Source organism: Gossypium hirsutum, chromosome D05 (assembly GCF_007990345.1).
Source record: "Gossypium hirsutum isolate 1008001.06 chromosome D05, Gossypium_hirsutum_v2.1, whole genome shotgun sequence".
NCBI lineage: Eukaryota > Viridiplantae > Streptophyta > Magnoliopsida > Malvales > Malvaceae > Gossypium > Gossypium hirsutum.
Genome location: NC_053441.1, coordinates 23270135 through 23293209, shown reverse-complemented (window position 1 = coordinate 23293209; position 23075 = coordinate 23270135). Strand labels below are relative to the sequence as shown.

The following is a 23075-nucleotide window of genomic DNA, read 5'->3' as shown; positions in this document are numbered from 1 at the left end:
TAATCATATTTTTAAAATGATCTCTGTTCAAATGATGTTTATATTGTTTTGAAGTGAATTGAAATTTAATGGTATGTTTTGATGATGTTTGAGAATGGTTTGAAGTGTTCTTTTAAAAACTATTTTTAGGTTTCTAGCATTAAGTTCTGAGACTAGATCCTTTAGGTATTGAGACTGGCAAGTGAGTAGCTAACAAGCTACAATAGAGTATCTAAGTCTTGAGACTTGCTATTTGAGTCTCAAGACTTATTTCACTGTACATGTGTGATTGTGTTTTTGATCATTTAAGACTTATGTAATTTCATTTTATATTTAAGATATGTTCAAACGTTTTTGTTAAAAAAAATATAACAATGGAGAAAATGTGATTGTGATATTATTTATCTACATTGGGATGTATGTCGGATGGAATAAAAGATGTACTTCATTGAGGATTCGTGCAACCACAAATCATGTACTTTTTGTTGGGACTTGGATCTAGTCTTTAGTTGGTGTGTTTTGATATGGACATGGGATAATGATATGGAAGTTGGAACATTATCTTCATTTTGGTTAAAATAAATTTGTGGATTTGCTCTTAACAAAAATCCGAAATTCATCTTCTCAATGTAAATTTCTCCCACAGTTCTTTTAAATTTGCTTTATTTTTACTCATCTCTGAAGAAAATATTTTCTTTTTAACATCCACAATATGATAAGAATGAAATTAAAAAAAAATGAAGCTATGAGTTATTTTGTTTGTGCAGGAGATTAACAATATTTTCCAGCTATTGGGAAGATTACAATTCTTAGTAAAAATGTTAGTTGAATGTAAAAACTCTGCTTTTCTTGTATTGGGGATTTTATTTCTTTATAATTTTCAAGTTTGACCTACAATTCTAGGCTGAAATTTGTACCAATTTTTAAGTTATAAGCATTTTGGGTAAAAATATAGGCAAATAGCTATTTGTTTCTTTCACCCTTGAATCTACGGGGTTTTACATAGAACTTGAGGTGATCTAAGGAGATAAAAGAAAACAAGAGCAAATAGAGGGGATGTTCTTAGGTTAAAATTTTTTAAATATAATATTTAAATTTAATTTTTTAACTAAATTATTCAAATATTAAATATAATATTCACAATTGCACAAAAGAATTGATTGAGATGATAAAATAAATAATTTTTTACTTTTTTCGTATATTGGTACCGACTATTGACACACCAAAAGTAAAAAAAAATTATTGTAGAAAGGGGTGCTGGCCATTGCCAGGCCACCAAAAATTTATTTTTTTACTTTTTTTCGTATTCTGGTGCCGGCTATTAACAGACCAACACCCGAATTTTTTTTTCATATAAAGGGGGTGCCGGCCATTGACAGACCAACACCCAAAAATTTTTTCTCCTTTTTTTTCGGTTTTCTTTATACCAATAATATACGATTTAAAAAAAATACACTGGTTCTAGCCTGAACCAAAAAATTCATTTTTTTTAAGTCTGATACAATTATCAGGCAATCATGAGTCCAAAATACCAGATGGTGCCGGCCATTGATAGGTCACAATCCTATTTTACTGTTATTTCGAGTTATTTTAGTGAATGTTTTTAAACCTAAATTATTTTTGTAAATATAAAATTTTTTAGATTATTTTGGTAAAATAGACATGCCCTTATTCAACAAAGAAAGGTAAGTCTTCAACATCCAAAGCCCACTCCCAAATCTGGAATAACTTGACCACTAACCAATCGCCACTGTTCGACTGACTTTACCCCTTTAACATGCCATCTGTCGAGCTGTACTGGCGAGTAAATTGTAATTCAACTATTACAGCGAGTACAACTACTTTCTTAAGGTCCCGGCTTTTCAAAAGAGCGCCAAAACTGGCCGTTTGAAAATTTGAATTCAAACTGCCGATGCCGATGCCGATCCTTAATTCTTATTTTTTTTTACCGGAAAACGAACGAACGGACAACATTTAGTCATTTATTATATACGCTGAAAATCTCTCTCGTTATAGTTCTTCAGCAGCTTTTCTTCATGGAAAACAAATTAGTGTCTTCTTTTCTGTTAAAAGTTTGAATTTCAGTTAGATTTCCCTTTTGTTTTCTTTCCTTAATTATTGTAAAGAGATGGATTTTCATGGCATGAAGAGAAAAGAACTGCAGGCGTTGTGTAAAAAGCATGGCGTCCCTGCAAATCTCACTAACCGTGAAATGGCGGATCGTTTGACTTCCATTTTTAAGGTGCCTTCTCTTTCATTTATTCATCTTCTTCTTTCTTTTTTATTCTAATAAATTTCTTTGACTTTCATTTGGGAATGAAATTTATAAATTATGGCTAAATTTCGAGAATGTGAACAGTTCTCTGTAAGGTCCCTTCTCTTTCATTTTTTCATCTCCTTCTCCAATGTTTTTTTTTGTAGATCTGAAAATGAATTTAAACGAGAAGCATTAAACGCTAAATTTTGGTGGTGAAATTTGTTTTTCTCTGCTTTATTGCGTCTTTAAGCATTCGAAATTAGAAGATTAAACACTCCTTTCGTTATTTTTACTGTTTGCATTCAGTGAAGCGTAAGTAAAATCGAATAGAAAAAGCAAATAATATTTTTGAACGGCTTGACTAGATTGATGTTCTATTTCGTTAACTTTGAACAAGTATGCTATTTTTTCACCTTAATTGATTTTCCTTTTGGAGATTAAAAAAAAGCAAGTATCACAGTAAATATCTGTGGTACATTGGTTCACTTCCGTTATTACATATAACCAACTCAGTTCTTTTAATGTTTTTATGTTTTAAACAGGAAAATGAAGATCCTGTTTCGTTAGAAGAGTCCAGCAGTATTCCAGAAGAAATATGTAGTGAAAATGAAGCTAAGATTGTCAAAAAGCAGTTAAAGAAAGTCAGGTTTAGTTCTGACAATGAAACCATTGAGTACGAGGTTTCTGTCTATCAGCAGCGTAGAGGAAGGTCTAGGAGGCAAACGTTGTCCAAGAATCCTGCCCAGGTGCTTGAAAATGTTCCAGATAGTGAAGATTCCAGAAACTCTGAGGGCTGCCAAGTTAGAGTCACAAGGTCTAGAGTGCAAAATGCGGTTGAAGAAGTTGTACATTTGGCACCTTCGCCTCCTGTTGGGAGAAAGAGAGGTAGAGTAGGCAAGAAGGGTAAAGATGCTGAAGAGGTGGTCAGTGATTCTGAGGGTTTAGAATTGGGTCAGAAAGAAGATGTCAAGAATGGTCATGATAAAGTTACTGGTGGGTTAAGAGGGAGGCAGTTACGAAGTAGGAAGAACGTGAGTCAGGAAGATTCAAAGAAGATAAGGGACGGCAAAGGAGGTGACGAGGTACATTTGTTGGATGACAATTCTGAAGCCAAAAATGGTCCAAAGCAGCAATCAACCAGGACTCCTAGAAAAGGAGATCAGTCTGTGGCATTCGGCAGTGAAGTGGAAAAGGTTGAAGTTGTTTCTAGGGTGACACGGCAGTCAAGCGCACAATCCAAAGATGTAGCTTCTATGGTTGAAAAGGAGGTTAAAATAGTTGGGGTAAAGGAAGGCTATGAAGCAGAGAAACCTGTAAGACGATCAAAACGTAATTCGGAGAAAGACTTTGCTACATCAGTGAAAAGTGATACACAGGTGACAGAGGTTCGGGAGCACTCTGAAAAGGATAATGCACTCTTGGAACCTCCAGAATGTTCAAGGAGATATTCTTCCAGGCGAAAAGCTGTTGTATCTCAGAGTAGTAAGGGGGGAAATAAGGAAGAATTCTTGAAAGAAGAGACCAGAAAACGAAGCAGGAGTGCTGAATTAGAGGCAATTGTTGAAGAGAGTAGTGAGGTTGAGAAGGTCAAGTGTGTCGTTACTTCACAACAAGAAGCCCCCTCGAGGAGGAGCAGACGCAAGACTGTGGCTCTTACCGCTCTAGCTTCCGATTTGGCATCGGTTGGAGGAAAGGGCTCGACTGAAGAATTGGATGCAATTGTTGAAGACAGTAGTGAGGTTGAGAGGGCCAAGTATGCAGCTACTTCACAACAAGAAGCCCCCTCGAGGAGGAGCAGACGCAAGACTGTGGTTCTTACTGCTCCAGCTGCCGATTTGGCCAATAAGGTAGATATTGGTAGAACGGAGCAGTTAGAGGCACCGGTTGTAGGGAAAGGCACGACTGAAGAACTGGATGCAATTGTTGAAGATAGTAGTGAGGTCGAGAGGGCCAAGTATGCAGCTACTTCACAACAAGAAGCCCCCTCGAGGAAGGGCAGACGCAAAACTGTGGTTCTAACTGCTCCAGCTGCCGATTTGGCCAATAAGGAAGATATTGGTAGAACGGAGCAGTTAGAGGCACCGGTTGTAGGGAAAGGCACGACTGAAGAATTGGATGCAATTGTTGAAGATAGTAGTGAGGTCGAGAGGACCAAGTATGCAGCTACTTCACAACAAGAAGCCCCCTCGAGGAGGGGCAGACGCAAAACTGTGGTTCTTACTGCTCCAGCTGCCGATTTGGCCAATAAGGAAGATATTGGTAGAACGGAGCAGTTAGAGGCACCGCTTGTAGGAAAAGGCACGACTGAAGAACTGGATGCAATTGTGGAAGATAGTAGTGAGGTTGAGAGGGCCAAGGCACAACAAGAAGCCCCCTCGAGGAGGAACAGACGCAAGACTGTGATTCTTACTGCTCCAGCTGCAGATTTGGCAAATAAGGAACATATTGGTAGTACGGAGCAGTTGAAGGCACCGCTTCAAGGAAAAGGCACAACTGAAGAAGTGGATGCAATTGTACAAGATAGGAGTGAGGTTGAGAGGGCCAAGTCTGCCATTACTTCACAACACCAATCCCCCTTGAGGAAGAATAGACGCAAGACTGTAATTCTCACTGCTCCAGCTGCCGAGTTGCCAATTAGGGAAGATATTAGTAGAATGGAGCAGTTAAGATCACCGCATCTAGAGAAAGTCTCGACTGAAGAAATACCACGAAAGTCCAGTCGAAATTCTTCTCGACATAGTATACCTGGAACTTCTAAAGAAGACCAATTTGCTGTTCCAGAAAATGATGACCAGGGAGTTAAGCAACAGACGCAAGAGCGTAATCTGGAAGAAGAAAAGACTTCTGTTCTTAAGCATCATGCCGTAACACAGAAACCCCAAAGAAGCTCCAGTCTTATTACTTCAGCAAGTGCCTCTGTTACACCTCCTAATCAAACAGCCGAAGGCATCGAGAAGAAGTTGCCAAGCAAGTCTGGAATGGTGATTGTAGAAGCGGAAGCTGCAATTGTTGAGAGTCTTCCATCTCCTGGAGAATTGTCGGAAGATTCAGGAAACAGAAATAATCTGGATTTGGACGTTAGCAAACAGGTTGTCAAGAATGGTGACGCATGCTCTAATTGGGTTAAATCTTTACCGGTTGAATTTGAAAGCAATGTTATCAACATGGACTCATCTGACGCATCTCCTATAGCTGGTCTTCCATTTGGAGTGAAAAGGGATCTTATAGGTAAGTGGCGAGTGTATTTAATTTTGATATCATAAGAAACTGCATATGTTAAATTTTTTTATTTGTTCACCGTGCATAGGTGCAACCTCCACCTTCCTTCACTCGGAGAAAGAATTGACAGTGCTACCAGGTGGTGAAAACACTAATATCGAGAGTGATGTGTCTGCTGATGATAGCAGAATTCCATTAGAAGAGGCTCAAATCATAGACAAATTGAAGGCGGATGTTATTAATCTGAATAAATTTGGTGAAAGTAGTGGTTGGAAGAGTGAACAAGAAGATTGTGTAACAAAAGCTGAAGAAATGATTGCTACTGATGTTTCAAATGCAGAAGGGATTCCATACATAGAGAGCTCGGTTGAGGCAGCTGAAAATCAAGTGAGTAGTGCACAATCTCATTTTGCTACAGCAGAAACTGATGCTCATAAGATATTTGATATCCAGCAGAGTAGATATAGCAACATTGTTGCCCCAGGAACTCCAAGCGGACCTGCACCAGGAAACCAATGTATGTGAAAATGCTTTCCTTTCCTTTCCTTCTACATGTATAAGCTTTTTAGATCATATAATTATTCACGGGTTTACTTTTTTTGGTGTTTTTTTCTTCAATGAAGTTGAAGATAAGTGCCAGGCTGAAGCTGCTGACACTGCAGGAAAAGAGATGTCTTACCAAGAAAGGAGTGAAGATCCAGATGCAGGAAATGAACCCTGTTTTCATGAATCTGTATTAATGTATGAGGAGAATAATGAATTGGTGAAAAATGATGAAGAGATAAGGATACATGATGGTTCCTTTGAAAGCAATTCTTCTCCGTCCTTGAATAGAACTGGTGCTGTTGATAACTCTAACTTGGTTGAATCTAGAATGGTTGATTTTGAAAGCAGTGGTAGCAAAATGGTTTGTCCTGAGATAACTTCTCTAGCTGATATTTTTTCTTCTGGTGGCCAAGAAGATCATGCTGGTGAGTGAGTTTATGTACTTTTGATGTTATAAATGAACCGTACAAACTTAAATCTCTTAGTTACTCATTTAGTGCCTGACAATTTGCAGGCAAACCCTCTCGTATTGAACTGGAGAATGTATTGGAGACACAAGAACTTTCTGAAAACATGAATATAAATTATAATATGGATGCTGAAGGAATCAGAACTCCAGTTGCGGAGGATCAGATAAAAGGGAAATTAGAAAATGCCAATACGATTATTGCTGACTCGGTTGAGGAGGTAATTTTCAGTGATCTCCTGAATGAACTTGGTCAAAGTATTGGTTTGAAGAGTGAATCAGAAATTCCTTTGGAGATGTCTGAACAACTGAATGCTACTAAGTTTTCTAATGGTCAAGGAATTATACTCATTGAGAGTTCTGTGAAGACAGAAAAGCAAGAACATAGAGCTCATATTGATGTTGTTGCTTCAATAACCGGGACACCAAGTACTACAGAAATGAAGTGTAGATCAAGTAGTGACAGTGCTACTCTCGGAACTCCAGTTGGACTTGCACCACAAAGCCAAGGTATGTGAGATTCATTTTTTTCTTCTTTCATTAGTTATAAGCATTTTAGGACATATAATTCTGTGAGGACATTTCTGACACTCTTTTTCTTCATTCCATGTCAAGATAAATTATGCAGTGCTGGGAATACTGTCAGCATTGTAGGAAGTGATATATTCAATCATGATGTGGAGAGTGGTTTGATGGAGGATGATAAGGAGAAACTGCTCCAGGATGATACCATTGAGGGTGAAATAAAAAATCAACCTTTTATGTCCTTGAATAAAACAGGTTCTCTTGATGATGCCTGTGTTGAAGTTGCAAGCAATGCTAACAAAATGGTTTCTTCTGGGATGACCTATATTGCTGATGTTTACTCTTCAGCCAATCAAACAAATTTTGCAGGTCAGTTTGTTTTAGATTTCATATTGAACAATGTCATGTTGATTTTCTAAATTTACCACTTCGTGATATGTGCAGGTGAAACTTCAAATGAGTTGAAACCGGAGAAATTATTGGATTTAGAAGAACCATCGAGGATTGGAACTGTTAACTACACAACTGACAAATTTGAAGTTAAAGAGGACACTAGTCTTTCACAAGAGGATCAGGGTTCAATGCACTTAGAGGATACTGACATAACTACTGCTGAACCAGTTCAGCAGGTAGTTTCCTTGAAGAATGAAGAAGAAACAGGTACTGATTCTTCCGGAATAGGAATGATACAAACTGAAAATTCAGTTGAGATTAATGAAATGAGTGAAGCCGTTAGTCAAAAAGCAATAACAGAAAGGCAATGGAGCTTAAGCAATCTTGATAAAGATTTGATAAGTCCTCCAAGACCTCAAGAAGGCAGCCAAGACGTCAAAGGTATCTTTACATTTCACTTTCTATCTTTTAACTAGTTGAGATTATTGAACTTTCTTGAGCTTGTTTTATATTAGATCAAAGCGATTGTTTAAATGAATTTTCCACCAAATACTGGCAGGTAAACCTGATGTGAGCAATGCAGGACACGCGATTCGTGGTCAGCTAAACCATGAAGGTGTGAAAATAGTTGAAAATGAAGAGGCAATAAATACTGAAACGGAGTTTCAGTTTGTCAGTGCAAAAAAGATTATTGACCAGAGTTCTGAAGGAGAATTTAGGGAAAATGGTGTTTATGATCCAATTTCAGAAAGTATAGACAGTGAAACACATGAGAAACATTTATGTGAAGCTTTCTATGGGGAAAGAACTGGTCCTGTTTCATCAGAAGAAAAGCGCAACGATATATTGAATAGTGCTTCTAAAGGTGATTTTTATCACAATGTTAATGCATTAGGATTTTCCATTTTTTTTTTGTTAGAATACATCTACATTTTCTTGCTAATCATGATTATTTTGTCAAAAGCCGACTTTTTGGAGGCTAGGATGTTCTAGGGAAGAATTTTATATGCTAAAGAGATTGAATTTATCATTTGCTGCATCGATAACAAAATGGTTCTATGAGAAAAGATGAAAAACCCACTCATAGTCCTCAAGTATCAAAATGTTTAAAGAAATTATATTTAGTTATATCATGCTTTTTAGCTCTGTTTTTTTATTAATGGCTTCTCTTGTTTTGCTTGTCTACAGGTATTTCTGAAAAGAAATCGCCCTTCAACAGCTGTCTGCCTGTCACTGATGACATGCAAGAAAATTCTGAGGCAGCTTGCATGGATAATAAGAAAATGAGGGATGAAATTCCAGCAAATATTTTTCAACAACCGGCTGCTACCATGGAAGAAAGTGAGGCTGCGAAGCAAGGTGCCGAAAGTGAAGTCAATGCTATAGCGTTTAGTAATGGCAGTCAAGCTTTGCCACCACAGGAATTGACTGCACCTATTACTTCAGAATCTTTTTCAATGACTCCTCTTGATCATTCGCTGGTGGATGTTGAGAGGATTGCTAATGGTGAAAGAGTTATGGATCTTCCTTTCGTTAAAGACTTTACTGCTATCATGGATGGCAATGGAATCAGTGCGAGAGGAGAAACAGATGCTGTACAGGAAAATAATATCGTGGAGGAGATGGCAACATCCGCTCTGAAAGTTGAGCTTACTGACTGCAGTGGTGGTAATGTGGATGCAGAGTTGTATGACACAAATATGAGTGACACAGAAACAATAATTCAAGAAACTGATACTTTTGGGGTTGCAAGTACCGAATTCCTGGAAGAGATGTCAAATGCGCCTTCTGCTATGGATTCTGATAACTCTCGTGATCTTCAATCTGCAATAGAAGTTGATGATCCTAACATAAGTGCGGCAAAACAATTAGATGCTACCGTCACCATTGAAGAAGCAGGGGTCGGCGATGGTGAAAAAGCATATGTTTCTCATCTGGGATCTTTACATGGTGGTGAACAGGAAGATGTCTCATCATTTGCTGATACACCTTGTAGCAAGCTTGAAATTAGAACTGGTAGTTAAACTCTATCACGCTCGAGTGTTCCAGTAAAACTCATTTTTAGTTTCTTCAAATGCTTATAAATTTTAACTTAATGACAGCAAAATTTGCTGGTACACCTTGTAACTAGCTATTTCTTTTCTTTTTTTAGCATTTATGTCAAATTATATGACTTTTTTTTCCTTGTTCCTGTGGCAAAGCAGAAAAAGAACATTCACAAGCTATGGATGACATCAATAATGTTGGGGGAACTGAAATCTCTACTGAATGCAAAGGTATAGTTGTTAATTAGATTGAGCCTTTTTATCTTTTATGAGGTGACTGTGATTAACGGGTTAGCTTTTCATGATCATGATACAGTTACAAGGGAGGAAAGAGATTGGTGCCATATAAACGCCGCAGGTTTTAATGATGTAACTGATGGTTCCTTTGTAGAAGGGAGCAAGATAGATCTTGAAGAAATTGCTGAAGTAAAGTCGGATGATTGTGAAAGTTCCATGAAAACAGACGCAGCCCTGGATAGCATTGATGGTTTAGATGTGAACCAGTCTCCATGTTTGGACGAAAGGAAGAGTTATGACCTAGAGACTGAAGAACCGCATGGCTTGCATTTTCCTGGAAACATAGCTGGTGACTCCATGGAAGTTGAAACTAAAAGCTGCAGTAAACTGGACATTATGACTTTAGTGAAACCTGAGATGGTTGTAGATTGCTCTTCCGTTTCCTCAGTATGTGTTGTTTCTGATGGTAAGTACTCATTCCCTTAATTGTAATTACGGATTCGTAAAGGAAATCACTCTTTTTAGATTAATACAGAAAATTTTGTATCCACTGATGATGTTAAAATGGAACAGAACGGAAACACCTTGAGAATTCCGATGAATCAAACATCTTTACCTGCATGGAGATGAGTTTGTTTCTTGGGGTTGAGGATGGAGTCAAAACACCAGTCGCAATGGCCGGTGACAGTAAATATGATAATTTGGACAAGGCCATCCCAGAATGCAATTCAAGTGACTTTGAAGAGGGTGATTATGATACGAGAAGAGATGTTGATGACACAAATTTCTCTGTGGAAAAGGATGATCCTGAAGATACTGAGGAAACGATGGAGTTGAGGAACGACTTCTATGGGCAGGATGCAATAATTGCAGTTAAATCTCCCCTTTCAAAGAATTCGGAAATTAGCAGAGGTTAGATCTATTAATTTTAGACATGAAATAAACGTTCTTCGACATGAAAAAATAACAAATAAATGAATGTCATAACATCCCTGTTTAGTAGTGACAGGCGGAGAACATTTTTTGTGCATAATTTCATTGTTTGCATTTAGGCTGATACAAAAGAATACAGCTGATTTATGCATAAGTACTCAGTCTCTTCATTGCAATTACGATTTGAAAAGGAAATCACTTCTTTTTAAAAAAAAAAAATTAGTACAGCAAAATTTGTATCCACTGATGATTGTTAAAATGGAACAGAAAGTAAATACCTAGCGAATCCTGATGAACCGAATATCTTTACCAACGTGGAGATGAGTTTGTTTCTTGGGGTTGAATATGAAATTAAAAGATCAGATGCAAATGCCGGTGACGGTAATGATGTTGCTTTAGACAATGCCATCACGGAATGCAATTCAAGTGACACTAAAGAGGGTGATTTTGTTGCGAGAACAGATGTTGAGGACACAAATTTCTCAGTAAAAAATGATAGTTCTGAAGATACTGAAGGAACAGAGGAGTTGAGCAAAGACTTCTCGGGGCAGGATGCAGCAATGGCAGATAAATCTTCCCTTTCAAAGCATTCAGAAATTAGCAGAGGTTAGATCTATTAATTTTAGACATGAAATAAACGCAATATGACGTGAGAAAATAACAAATAAATGAATGTCTTAAACATTTATGTAAAATGAATTATTAATGCATTCTAATTTTCGTAAGTCCTTAAACACATTATGTTTAGTAATGACAGGCGGAAAACATGTCTATCGTGCATAATTTCATTGTTTGCATTTAGGGCTGGTACAAAAGAATACAGCTGATTTACGCATAAGTACTCATTCCGTTCATTGCATTACTTATTCGTAAAAGAAATCACCTTTTTTTTTAATTAGTACAGCAAAATTTGTGGCCACTAATGATTGTTAGAATGGAACAGAATGTGAAGACCTAGCGGATCCTGATGAATCAAATATCTTTACCAACATGGAAATGAGTTTGTTTCTCGGGGTTGAAGATGAAGTTAAAAATTCGGATGCAAAGGCTGGTGAAAGTAATGATGTTACTTTGGACAAGGCCATCCCAGAATGCAATTCAAGTGACTTTGAAGAGGGTGATCATGTTACGAGAACAGATGTTGAGGACACAACTTTTGCAGTGAAAGAGGATGGTCCTGAAGAAACAATGGAGTTGAGGAACGACTTCTATGGGCAAGATGCAGCCATTGCAGGTAAATCTCCCCTTTCAAAGAATTCAGGAATTAGCAGAGGTTAGATCTATTAATTATAGACATGGAATAAATGCTACCCGACATGAGAAAATAACAAATAAATGAATGTCTTAACATTTATGTTTAGTAGTGACAGGCAGAGAACATCTATTTTTTGGTGAATAACTCAGTCTCTTCACAATTGCTGATTCGTAAAGGAAATTACTTTTTTTCTTTTTATTAGTACAACAAAATTTGTATCCACTGATGATTGTTAAAATGGTACAGAACGTAAGGACCTAGCGAATCCCGATGAATCAAACATCTTTACCAACACGGAGATGAGTTTGTTTTGGGGGGTTGAAGATGAAGTTGAAAATTCAGATGTGAAGGTTGGTGAGAGTAACGATGTTACTTTGGACAAAGCCATCTCAGAATGCAATGCAAGCGACTTTAAAGAGGGTAATCATGTTGAGGACGCAAATTTCTCAGTTATTAAGGATGGTCCTGAAGATAATGAAGCAACAATTGAGTTTAGGAAAGACATCTTGGTGGAAGGTGCAGCAGTGGCAGATAAATCTCCCCTTCCAAAGACTTCAGAAATCAGAAGAGGTTAGACCTATAAATTTTGGACATGAAATAAATGATATCCGACGGTAAAAAAAAAAAAAAAAGGATCACAACACTTCGAACAATTAGAAGCAGTGACATGCAGAAAGCATCTGTTTGTTAGTGCATATTTCATTGTTCTCTGACATAAAAAGAATACTGATAATGTGTTGCAGCTGTGGACGGTGAAGAAGCAGCCTTCAGAACCGAACTAAAATTGCTAAACGCGAGTGCCAAAAAGGAGAGCAACAGCGTGTCTGTTAAGCAATTGATTTCGTCCATAATGAAAAGCAAGAGCAAGCCTGTTTTAACTCAAAGAACACCAAAGCGACCAATATTCCATGACATGAAGGAGAACGAGGGCAGCACCAAAAGGGCGCGAATCGGCAACATGACTATACCCAAAATATCATCCAAGCTGAGGAGGCCGCTTGAGCGTATCTTAGACTGAACTGATTCTTTAGGATTGTTTTGTTGGAAGAGTAACAATAGGCACATAGTCACGCACTTCGCTATTAAAATATGAGCATATCTCATGCATTATTTGATTTGTAAAAGTCTATGTTTGTGCACATTTGATTTGGTTGTATTTGCTCATCATTCGATGAAAGTTGCAATGATACCCCCTAAATTAAATTTCTGTTGTATTATGTGTCCTTGTTGTCAAAATCAGTAGGATGATTTCATTTTGTAATTCGAAAAAAAACAGGAACAGCAGCTTGGGAAATGCTAATGAGGAAAATAAACATAAAATTAAAAAGCATTAAAAGTTACAGTCCCCAAGTATGAAGTTGGAAGCAGACAGTTCTTGGCACTTATGAGGTGCCCCTTATTAACAAAGGAAATATACATTATCCATGGATGAAAAAACTACACCTTTTTTCAAGTCTCTTCTCTTAAGAGATTATACAAAAGACTTTATGAAATCAATACCTTCTAACCCACAAAACCCACAAAAGTATAAAAAGAATCAAAACGGAGGAAAACTCAACACTGACAAATATTGGATCACAGTTTTGTATATATATGTATCTACAAACACCTTCCAACACGTTCTCCTCTTTTCCTCACCTTGAGGGCAACCATGTTGAATCGGGAGATGTCTTCATCTTTGACCAAAATCGTAGTCGATTTATGCAATTTTCAGACAGCCTTGCTTCCTTTTAACACTGAACATCTAATTCTACTCCTTTGTTTTTTCTTCTACAATTTATTTTTAGTCACAGTTCAACCCGCACACCTCTAAAACAATGCCTCCTTTCGATATAAAGGGGTTGACTCGAGCCCACAAAAGAGAGAAAATCGATGCTAAAAGTATTGACCAAACCACAATAATGGTGGGAAGCCTGTCTTGTTTCCCCATCAACCCCTTGAGGAAGGGGTAAAGATGAACAATGACCCAGAATGCAAAGAACAGTCTACCGAATAGAGGGCCCCATGAGTCGTATCCATTAGAGATGGCATCTGAAATCCCGACTATGACTCCGATTATGTTGATGATCAACAATGTCATGGGGGGAATCAATAAAGATGTCCACTTGAATAGGTACAGTTCGGAAAATTCTCCATCATCTCCTCCTTTTGAGGTAACGGTGAAGTTTGTGTTTACACCAGCTAAAACCTTGAGCAAGCCCTGGAAGAGTGCAAACAGGTGAGACGAGACACCACCGATCACCCAGAACTGCTCATTTCTCCACCAGTCATGTATTCCAACACCTCCCCACTGCATTTCTAGAATACTAGTCACAGCTATGACTATGAAGAGAGACATGAAAAGGAGACTAGCATAATTACTTATCTGCAAATGGAAAATTCAGTATTAGATGAAATTCAGAATTACCTTGTCCTAGCAGATTTTTTTCCCCTTCTTATTACTAAAGTAGGCATGTCAGAAATTGAGAATTACCTCAGGGACAATAAACTTTCCAGTAAGGAGACATATAGCTGGCAGCGTACAATAAACGAGCAGCGGAACTGATGTCAAAGGGTACACAACTGAAGCAATATAAGAAAAGCGCTCCAAGGATTTCAATCCACAACCATAACCGTACCATATTGGGCAATGCCTGCTCAAGAAAATTTCAACGGATCCCAGAGCCCAACGTAGAACTTGGTGCAGACGATCTGAGAGGTTAATTGGAGCTGAACCTTTAAATGCAGGCCTTTTTGGAATGCAGTACACTGACCGCCAACCATGACAGTGCATCTTGAAGCCTGTTAATATATCCTCAGTAACTGAGCCATATATCCACCCAACCTGAATGATGATTGGAATCGATGAGTATCACTATCAAAACCCAATAATCCAAAAGAACAAAAAAAGTTTCAAAAGATATTAATTTATGAAGTTCGGAACAGTTATGACGCACTTCTTTCCCCCAATCTGTTTTATCTTCATAACCGCAGCTGATGACATGGATGGCTTCTTTCAAGAGTGATGCAGTGGTTGCTCCCTTTGGAATACCCCCGTCCTCCATAAGTGTTGAAGCAATGAAAACAGGTGATTGACCAAATTTCTTCTCAAACTTGATTTGTGGCATAAGGGCCGACTTTTCATTGTCTATACCTGCAATACGAAATGATGGCACTATAATTGATAATGCTCTAACATAATCTACTTTAACTGACAGCAAAATATAGTGGATTGATTCTAGGTCATTGATGAATATATTTGGAAATATCAGAGACCAAACTTAGAAGCCGATAGAAGAATAATCATTACCTTCAATTCCCTCTTCAATATTCTCTAGAGCATGTTTATGCTTAGGAACCTCCTTTTTCTTCTTATCAATGGACTTTGATTTCTTGTTCTTCCTTTTAGATCGGCAACAGCAGCAGCAGCAGCACCATTTTGGCAAGCAATTGCATGTTCTTCTTGGAGGCTTCTTCTTGACAGGGGCATCATACCCGTAGAGTGCCTGCCTCCTGAAGACGCATCCAGTTCCGACATAAATAGGTCCTTGAATCCCATCCAGTCCTTTCATGTTGATCTGTTTTCAGGGGAAGAAAAAAAAGAAACAACATATCATCATCTCTACTTTTAGGAAGAAACATGTATCTGCAGTATTAAAGTTCAACAAATCATACGTACATCAAAAAAGACAACATTTCGATTTGAGTATCTATCATGTCGATCAATGCCATCGAATCTTTGAGGAAATTGGACATAGCAGATTTTCTTTCCTGAAATAGGGTCCATCATGAAGCACATAGCTTCACGAAGAGCCTTGCTGTTGTTTATATAGTGATCACAATCAACATTCAGTAGGAAAGGAGCATTGGAGATGACGGCAGAAACACGCACCTTCATTAATCAACCAAAAAATATTATAATTAGTTACAAACCAGACAACAGATGGATCAGAGGACATGCCAAGCTGAGACTGTGTGTGGTGTATGTCCACAGCTGCATGCTTGAAATAGAGAGAGAGGGATATACCAAAGAATTCATGGCCCCAGCTTTCTTGTGGTGATCAAACCCTGGTCTCTTTTCACGAGAAACATAAATTAGACGAGGTAATTCATTCCCTTCAATATCTCGAACACCATCATGACCAAGAAAAACCTACAGCAAAGAATACCAAATGTTTACGATGTTAAAGCATACTGGAAATTGCATGGGGGCTGGATAGCATCTGAACTTAATTACAAACCACATTCAAAGAAAACACCTCACCTGGATCATTCCAGGATGGTCTCTGACATTGTTTCCAGGCCATGGTGTTCCATCCTGCATTGTCCAACCTTCTTCTGGAACCTTTTGCGCCATGGCAACCAAGCTATTTATTCGAACTTTGAATTCTTCATATTCCCTCTGTATCAACAAATAACCAGATATGAAACATCATTTCTTGAAACCAATGGGGAACACTATTCTTTCAACATGTAGGTAGGCTAGTCAAATGGCAGACACTAAACGGCAGCAAACGTATTCAAATTAGGAGAGAAGTTACAAACCTTCATGGCACGGCGTTCCCTAACAAATGTTGGATCTACTTTATCTCTCAAATAGTCAACTTTCTGAGCAAAATACCATTCTGGAGCTCGAGGTTCAATGCTGAACTTCTTACAAAATGGTACCCATTTTCTTGCAAATTCAGATGTCTCGGATAGAGCCTCAAACGTGAGCATGGCAGCACCATCATCAGAGACATAGCAGGCTACTTTATCAACTGGATAATCAACTGAAAGGATAGACAGAACTGTATTTGCAGTGATAAGCGGTGGCTCCTTCATTGGATCAACTGTACTCACAAATACGTCTACAGAAGCTAGCTCAGATGGCTTCCCTTCTTTCTCATACCTAAAAAAAAGGGAGGTGTAATAATAAGCAAAACTGAATTCTCCCTCTGACATGCACACAATTTAGTGCGAGTACAGAAGAGAGGAGAGAGGAAAAACAATGCAACGAGCGAGAGAGAGAATGGGCAAGGGATTTGGAGAAAGGAAGATGAAATCACCTCAATGATAAACGATCGAGGTATGTTTCCCGTTCAATTGGGTACCATTTCGGGAACTGATCCAATATCCATGATACAGCAAACCATATTTCACAGATGACTGAAATAAGCCACAGCACATAAGCATCGTTCACAGGATGCAGAATTCTATAGTGAAAAAATAACCCCAAGACCGCAAGCCGGAGTAGGATAATTAATCTGTACGGATTTATCTTGCTAGAGGGTATTGGTAGTTTTCTTGAAAGTGGCTGCCTGCCTTCATCCATCCTGAAATAACACATAAATTTACATTTTTTAGTACTGAATGTGAAAAAGGTGTTAAGGAATACAGCTACTTCTCTAAAAAGTAGTGTATAGTGCGTTTGGGAAATGAAGTTGATACTAGTTACTACCATGTTTGATGCAAAGCCCTGAGATACAGTATGAGAAAAACTTTTTGAACATCGAAAAATGGTGCATTCATTTTCTCAGAACATGGAAGTAACATATATGCAAAAAGGATACAAACTCTGGAGCCAATAAAAATAAAATAATACAATCATATAATAGATTTATTTCTCATGAGAAAAGAAAGCGAGGAAAAACAACAATTACGCTTATATAATTAACCATAAATACCCTTTAAGATTAGCAACTCAAGCTTTAGCTGAAACAGCTAGGTGTTCTTCTAAATCAATTGACAATTTCTATATTCTTTTAATCCAAAAACGAAAGAGGAATCTACTGAATAAACAAACAGTAGCAGGAATAAGCTTCTAGACTTAAACATGCTGCTAAGACAACCAAGAAGAATTTAAGAGAGTAAATGAACCTACATTGGCAAATCAGAATCCTCAAACTCGTCTCCATTATTTCCTTCATGCTTAACCACCTGGAGTTTCTCATTCTGTTTTTTCTTCCAATCCTCCATTCTTTCCTTCCATGCAACAGTTCCGTACCCATACACTGCCAAATCTTTCTTAGGATCCATTGGTCTAGGTGGCACTGTGATATCAACACCACAAACAATGTTAAGCGCTAAAAAATAGACTGAGTTTCTTTAAAAATAAGGTCAGAAGTATTTCAATTGATCATTTGAAATTAAATTAGAAGTCCTCACACATTTCTACCAATCATATGAAATAACTCACAAGTCATGGAAGGATCAGGCATTGGCATTGGATGGACACGTTTTCCACGACTCATAAAGGGAGGAACAATAAGAGCATGCTTATCAGGGGAAATCCCAACATCCTTCATTAAAAATCAATCAGATGTCAGCCACAAATGTAATAGCAAACTCAAACAAAAGAATTTTGACGGTAAAACCAATTCACCTCTTGGCCGTATGTCAAGAGAGGGATGCCTGCAGCAACAGACGCAGCATCCAACTCCGCTGGGGTGCTTATCCCGGAAACATGTGGTTGGGAACCATGATTGATATTGTATCGACCAGAGAGCATGGCGGCAGCAATATGGTGAGGATCTCTCCTATCGTGGCTTGCGATATCAAACTCATTCTCCAAATCATCAGCACCGTCCTCTTCCTCATCCCCTTCAACACGAGGACAACCTGGAATAGAGACAGTGTTAGCTTAATTTCTTGAAGACTAAAATTATTACCAAGTTGCTCTCTAATGGGTTTTTACTGAAAGATCCAACTAAACAAGGCTCACCTTTAATTCGCTTGTATCTGGTTTTACATTGAGGGCATGCTTGATTGCCCTCTCTCCTTTCATATTCATAGCAAGCCCTGCATACTGGGAATGCACACTCATTGCAAGCAACAAATGGCTCCCCATCAACAGATATCTCTATCTCATCCCCACAGATCTGGCAAATCTGCCCACTTAATTCTTTAACAGATGTCACCTGCAAGTCATAGTCACACAATTAACAATGTCAACCCCAGCAGATCATGAAAAAGAGCTTTTCGAAACACTTTAAGCTACCAAAACCCCAACCAATGTGCTCTTCTAATAGATTAACTAACAAAAATTATGCAAATTCAGGGTTGCTAATTGGTTGAATTGGATGCATCTACCCGCTGAGATCTACAAACTATAAAAGAATTCACTCAATTGGGAACTGTATATAAACATTATACCAAAAAAAGAACACACCAAGAGACGAAAGCTCCTGAAATGTGATACTCTACCAAGCTGAAGAACACAAACCAAAACGGCCTCATACACTAAAAGAAGCCCTTCAAACAACACATTTACCAACTCTTACTCCTTCAAGTTCCTCCGCTAACTACAGGTGTTGAAAAGAAAAAAACAGCAGCAAACTTTGAAGGTACTTACTCTTGCAACCTCATCAGCATTGATGAGAACAAACTCATTCCGGTTGTGAGAACCAGCAACGAGTCTTCCTTTAGTGTCCATTTAGCTCCCAACCCCCAACAACAAAACAGCGCTTAAAAGCTTTTAGCAAGAGAAACCCACTTAAATGAAGCTATGTCTTTCTCCCCTTCATCACTCAAAAAACTCATAAAACCCCAAGTTTTACCCCCCCCCCCCTCTTTCTCTCAAGCACCCCTTACAAAGAGGAAGAAACCCACACTCCAACAATGCACAAATATACAGCTTGAGAGAGAGAGAGAGATCCAGAGAAAGGTAGAGGACCAAATATAGAAATACAGCTAGAAATAAAATATGATGTCAACTATTATAAAATATAAGAAACAAGATATTATTATACTATTAAAGTTATTAATTAAAAAAAAGAAATACTAGTATTTTGTTTTTGAGTCTTGTTCGTTTACCGATTGATTCTTTCCTTGATAGAGAGAGAGAGGAAAAAAGAAAGACACAATTTTGCCACTCTGTTATAAATGAATTTTTAATGTAAAAAGTGAAAAGCTTTGGAGACACAATTCTGATCCAAATGCCTCTTAATCAAAATTCAACTCTAAAACACACATTTCATATAGGATTTATAATCTCATTTCTTTTTGTATGCAGAAGGCTTTGGTACTTCCCAATGTAAAGTATTAGCTCCACTGTAAAAAAATTTCTCTTACGACAGTACTTATCATTGTGGGGTTTTGAGTGGGATCCATATATATTTTTTCTTTTGGGGAGGGCTGGTGGGGCCAACGGGTTTTGCCCCACCGGTGACGATGGTGCTTGTCGGTGATCAAGGGTATCTTTGTAATTTAATATATTTTTTGGTGTTTCAATAAACAGTTTTTTTGGAATTATATGTCGAAACGATCAACTTAAATGATCCGTTAACGGGAAGTGTCAGTCAATCAGATTGATACAAAAGAGAAAATTGTCGCGATAAATTGGGGAACGAATGCTTGTGGGATTTTACCGAATTGGGCATTAGGATTTATACACTATTGACCAACGTCCCCAAAAACCAGTAACATACCAAAGAAGCAAGCAGAAGAGTGAACGTCTGTATTAAACCCTAATTTAAGATTATGAAACTATATCTACGTCGTGTTTAGTTTTACTAATAATGTGCCATTATATCCAAACCCTCAGAAATTTTATATTTTTAACTTTCAACTTTGATGACATTTAATTACATCAACTTTAATTTATTTTTATTTTACCTTTCTAGTCTCAGCTTATTAGTAGAAAACAAATGTGAAATTGATGTAAAATCCACTAAAATTCGACATTACATGATGGTAAGTTTCATGTGATGTGATGCATGGGTTAATCCACCATCAACCCACTTTAATTTGATTAAATTTTTTTCTCTTATATTTTAATTATACGCATTCAAATATTATCCTTTTTAATGTAAGTTGTCAAATTTAATTACTATGCTCTAATTTGAGTAATAGGATAGAGGTTACACGATTTGGACTTATGTCAAATGAGTATTTGACAAGAACTTTAACCACTACTTTGTACAAATCAAGACATCGATTTTCTTTTAAAATTTTGAATTTTCAGTCTCCAACAGTATTAATCAAATTTGGTGGTCAAATTTTACAATTAGTTTTATATGGTGCATAAATTGTGGATTTAGCCCATATTTTCTATTTTGATTATTTTTATCTTTATACTTTTTCAAATTAATTAACCAAAGTAAAGTGATTTCTTCATTAGTATTATATGAAAATAGTAAATTATATAATATTTTTTAAAAGAATATTATAATATGTTTGGCACGTAAAAACTCGTAAATAGTATGATTTAAAATTATTATTTGGACGAGATTAAATTTTTAAAATTTAAAAAATATAAAAATCAGAATAGGATTTTATATTACTTCATCACTCCGATTGCAGTAATGGGGGCAAAATTGTCCTATTAATGGTTTAGTAGGAAAGAAAATGACCGTATTGATAATGCCAATTTTATGACAAGAACCCTAAAACAACTTTGAAAGTGAAATTTAGCTGATTAAAAAAAAAACATCATATTTTACCTATTTTAATCAACAAGCACCCTATTATAAAGTCAATAATACCCTAATATTAATACAATAACGCCAAAAGCATATTCCTTTTCCTGATTCTGTTAGTGTCGGCAGAGCTGCATTGACTCATATTTTCATCACGCACAAAGGAAATTCGAAACAGAAAAAAAAATGATTAGAGGGTTGGTCATCTTAATTCTATTTCTCAACGCAATTAAAATAATTTAGGTAACAATTGAATGGAACATTTCCCCTCTCACTTTCACTCATTTGTTTATTGATACATAGATCTACCAATTGCTTACTCAAGAAGGGTGTTGAGAATGGTCAGTAATTTGTAAAGCATTTATTATTCTAAAATCTTATTAGTTAGGGAAATTAGCTAAAAGAGTGAGTCATTGCCAGATCATTTGAGTTACTAACATTTTAGTATTTTACTTCATTATTTAATTGGTTAAGGTTAGGTTAGGTAGTAATTATCTTCTTTCAATTTGTTCCCCCCCCCCGTCTTGCATTTCCTCTAACAATAAGGGGAAATGATTTGTATTAATTAAATAATCTATGGTTGGTCGATTATTATCAAAATCATTTTATTCTTCATCATATAATGTTAATATTCCAACAATTTAAATAAATAAATAAATAATGCGGTACATGTATATAAATTGTAGTTAATTATGATTTGTTTTTCAGTGACGGTGATGGACCATCTGATGCTTAATTAGCTAACCAAATAGCAATTGATTTTTGGTTTGAAAGTGGAAAATGGTTGGAACATTTTTTTTCCTTTTTATTATATATTAATTATTTAAAACCCATTTTTCCCCCAAAAAAAGTGTAAAAGAAAAAAGACAAGGCTACCCTACACATTGAATCAACTTTAGAATATTTCCAAGTCTCAATTATAAAATCCAAAGGCAATGGGGAATGGAGGAGAATTTTGGAAGATACTCCAAAATCAACCATGTCTGCTTAGTTTTTGCTATTTCAAAAAATAAATATAAAGTGACAGCTGCCCTCATGGTGAAAAATGATGATAAAAAGTAAAATTAGGCAAAGTGGACCAACATTTACATTGAGGAGTGGGATTATATGTGCTGTTATTTATATGCAAAAATTGCAGAATTTTCTTTGTTACTTTATTTGAGGTCAAATTTGATGAATTTTGGAAATTTTGTTTCAGTACTATTTGTAACTTAGAAAAAGTGTAACATTAGGTTATTCAGCTTTTCTTTTTCCTGGTGATTTTTTTTCTTTTATTTATTTCAAGTTTGTTGCGTAAGAAAATCATTGCACCTAAATTCATCAATATTTGGGTTACCGACTTCATAAGTACGACACGTTGGAGAGAAGAAGATGACTGTAGTCAAGTGAAGTTGATAGAATTTTCTTGGGTTAAAAAGCCAATTTTTTCTTCAATTTTAGGTAGATGTTGAAAATTTTCTTACGACTACAATCACAAATATCATAAATACATTTGAAAAACTACTATTAAAATCAATCATCACAAAAATCGATATTTACATGAATAGGTGAAACACTAAAAGAGAAGAAAATAATTTAAAAAGAAAATCAACACTTTGTGAAATTTTAATATCCCACCATAAACAATTATAGCTTAGTGCCAAAAGCAGTTTCAGCATCAAGATAGCCTATAAGATTGAAATTTCCAGGTTGAAAACAACACCAATGATATTTGATATTCCAATCCCGTACTTTTCTACTTTTTCCTCCAAATGGCATCAACCTTGAAAGATACCAACAACACCACATTCGATTAAAATAAATTTACATTATCTGCAACTTTGTAATTTTCCCATATTAAGTC

At 36.7% G+C, this 23075-nt stretch overlaps 2 protein-coding genes across 11 annotated transcripts; one reads left to right on the top strand and one right to left on the bottom strand.

The window, feature by feature from the left end:
• The first annotated feature begins 1781 nt into the window (after window positions 1-1781).
• Window positions 1782-13069, top strand: LOC121217866 (uncharacterized). Of its 10 annotated transcripts, none has more exons than XM_041094372.1 (17): window positions 1782-2221; window positions 2779-5464; window positions 5544-5842; window positions 5912-5972; window positions 6079-6426; window positions 6516-6977; window positions 7083-7361; window positions 7437-7826; window positions 7945-8250; window positions 8574-9401; window positions 9590-9661; window positions 9747-10133; window positions 10241-10579; window positions 10868-11206; window positions 11544-11834; window positions 12102-12425; window positions 12599-13069. In XM_041094372.1, exons 1-17 carry the CDS (start codon window positions 2108-2110, stop codon window positions 12871-12873), a joined length of 7800 nt encoding a protein of 2599 aa, XP_040950306.1. In that variant the 5' UTR covers window positions 1782-2107; the 3' UTR covers window positions 12874-13069. The 10 variants fall into 10 exon arrangements, with proteins under 10 accessions (XP_040950306.1, XP_040950305.1, XP_040950303.1 ...); XM_041094371.1 differs by having other exon boundaries at window positions 9587-9661; XM_041094369.1 differs by having other exon boundaries at window positions 5909-5972; window positions 9587-9661.
• A 139-nt stretch (window positions 13070-13208) lies between these two features.
• Window positions 13209-19761, bottom strand: LOC107914099 (cellulose synthase A catalytic subunit 5 [UDP-forming]). Its single transcript, XM_016842852.2, has 14 exons — window positions 19168-19761; window positions 18538-18733; window positions 18199-18434; window positions 18013-18115; window positions 17698-17866; window positions 16883-17149; window positions 16380-16725; window positions 16099-16236; window positions 15862-15987; window positions 15514-15726; window positions 15145-15412; window positions 14792-14988; window positions 14329-14679; window positions 13209-14220 (listed from the first exon to the last, which is right to left on the bottom strand). Exons 1-14 carry the CDS (start codon window positions 19246-19248, stop codon window positions 13639-13641), a joined length of 3273 nt encoding a protein of 1090 aa, XP_016698341.1. The 5' UTR covers window positions 19249-19761; the 3' UTR covers window positions 13209-13638.
• Between the last annotated feature and the right edge of the window lie 3314 nt (window positions 19762-23075).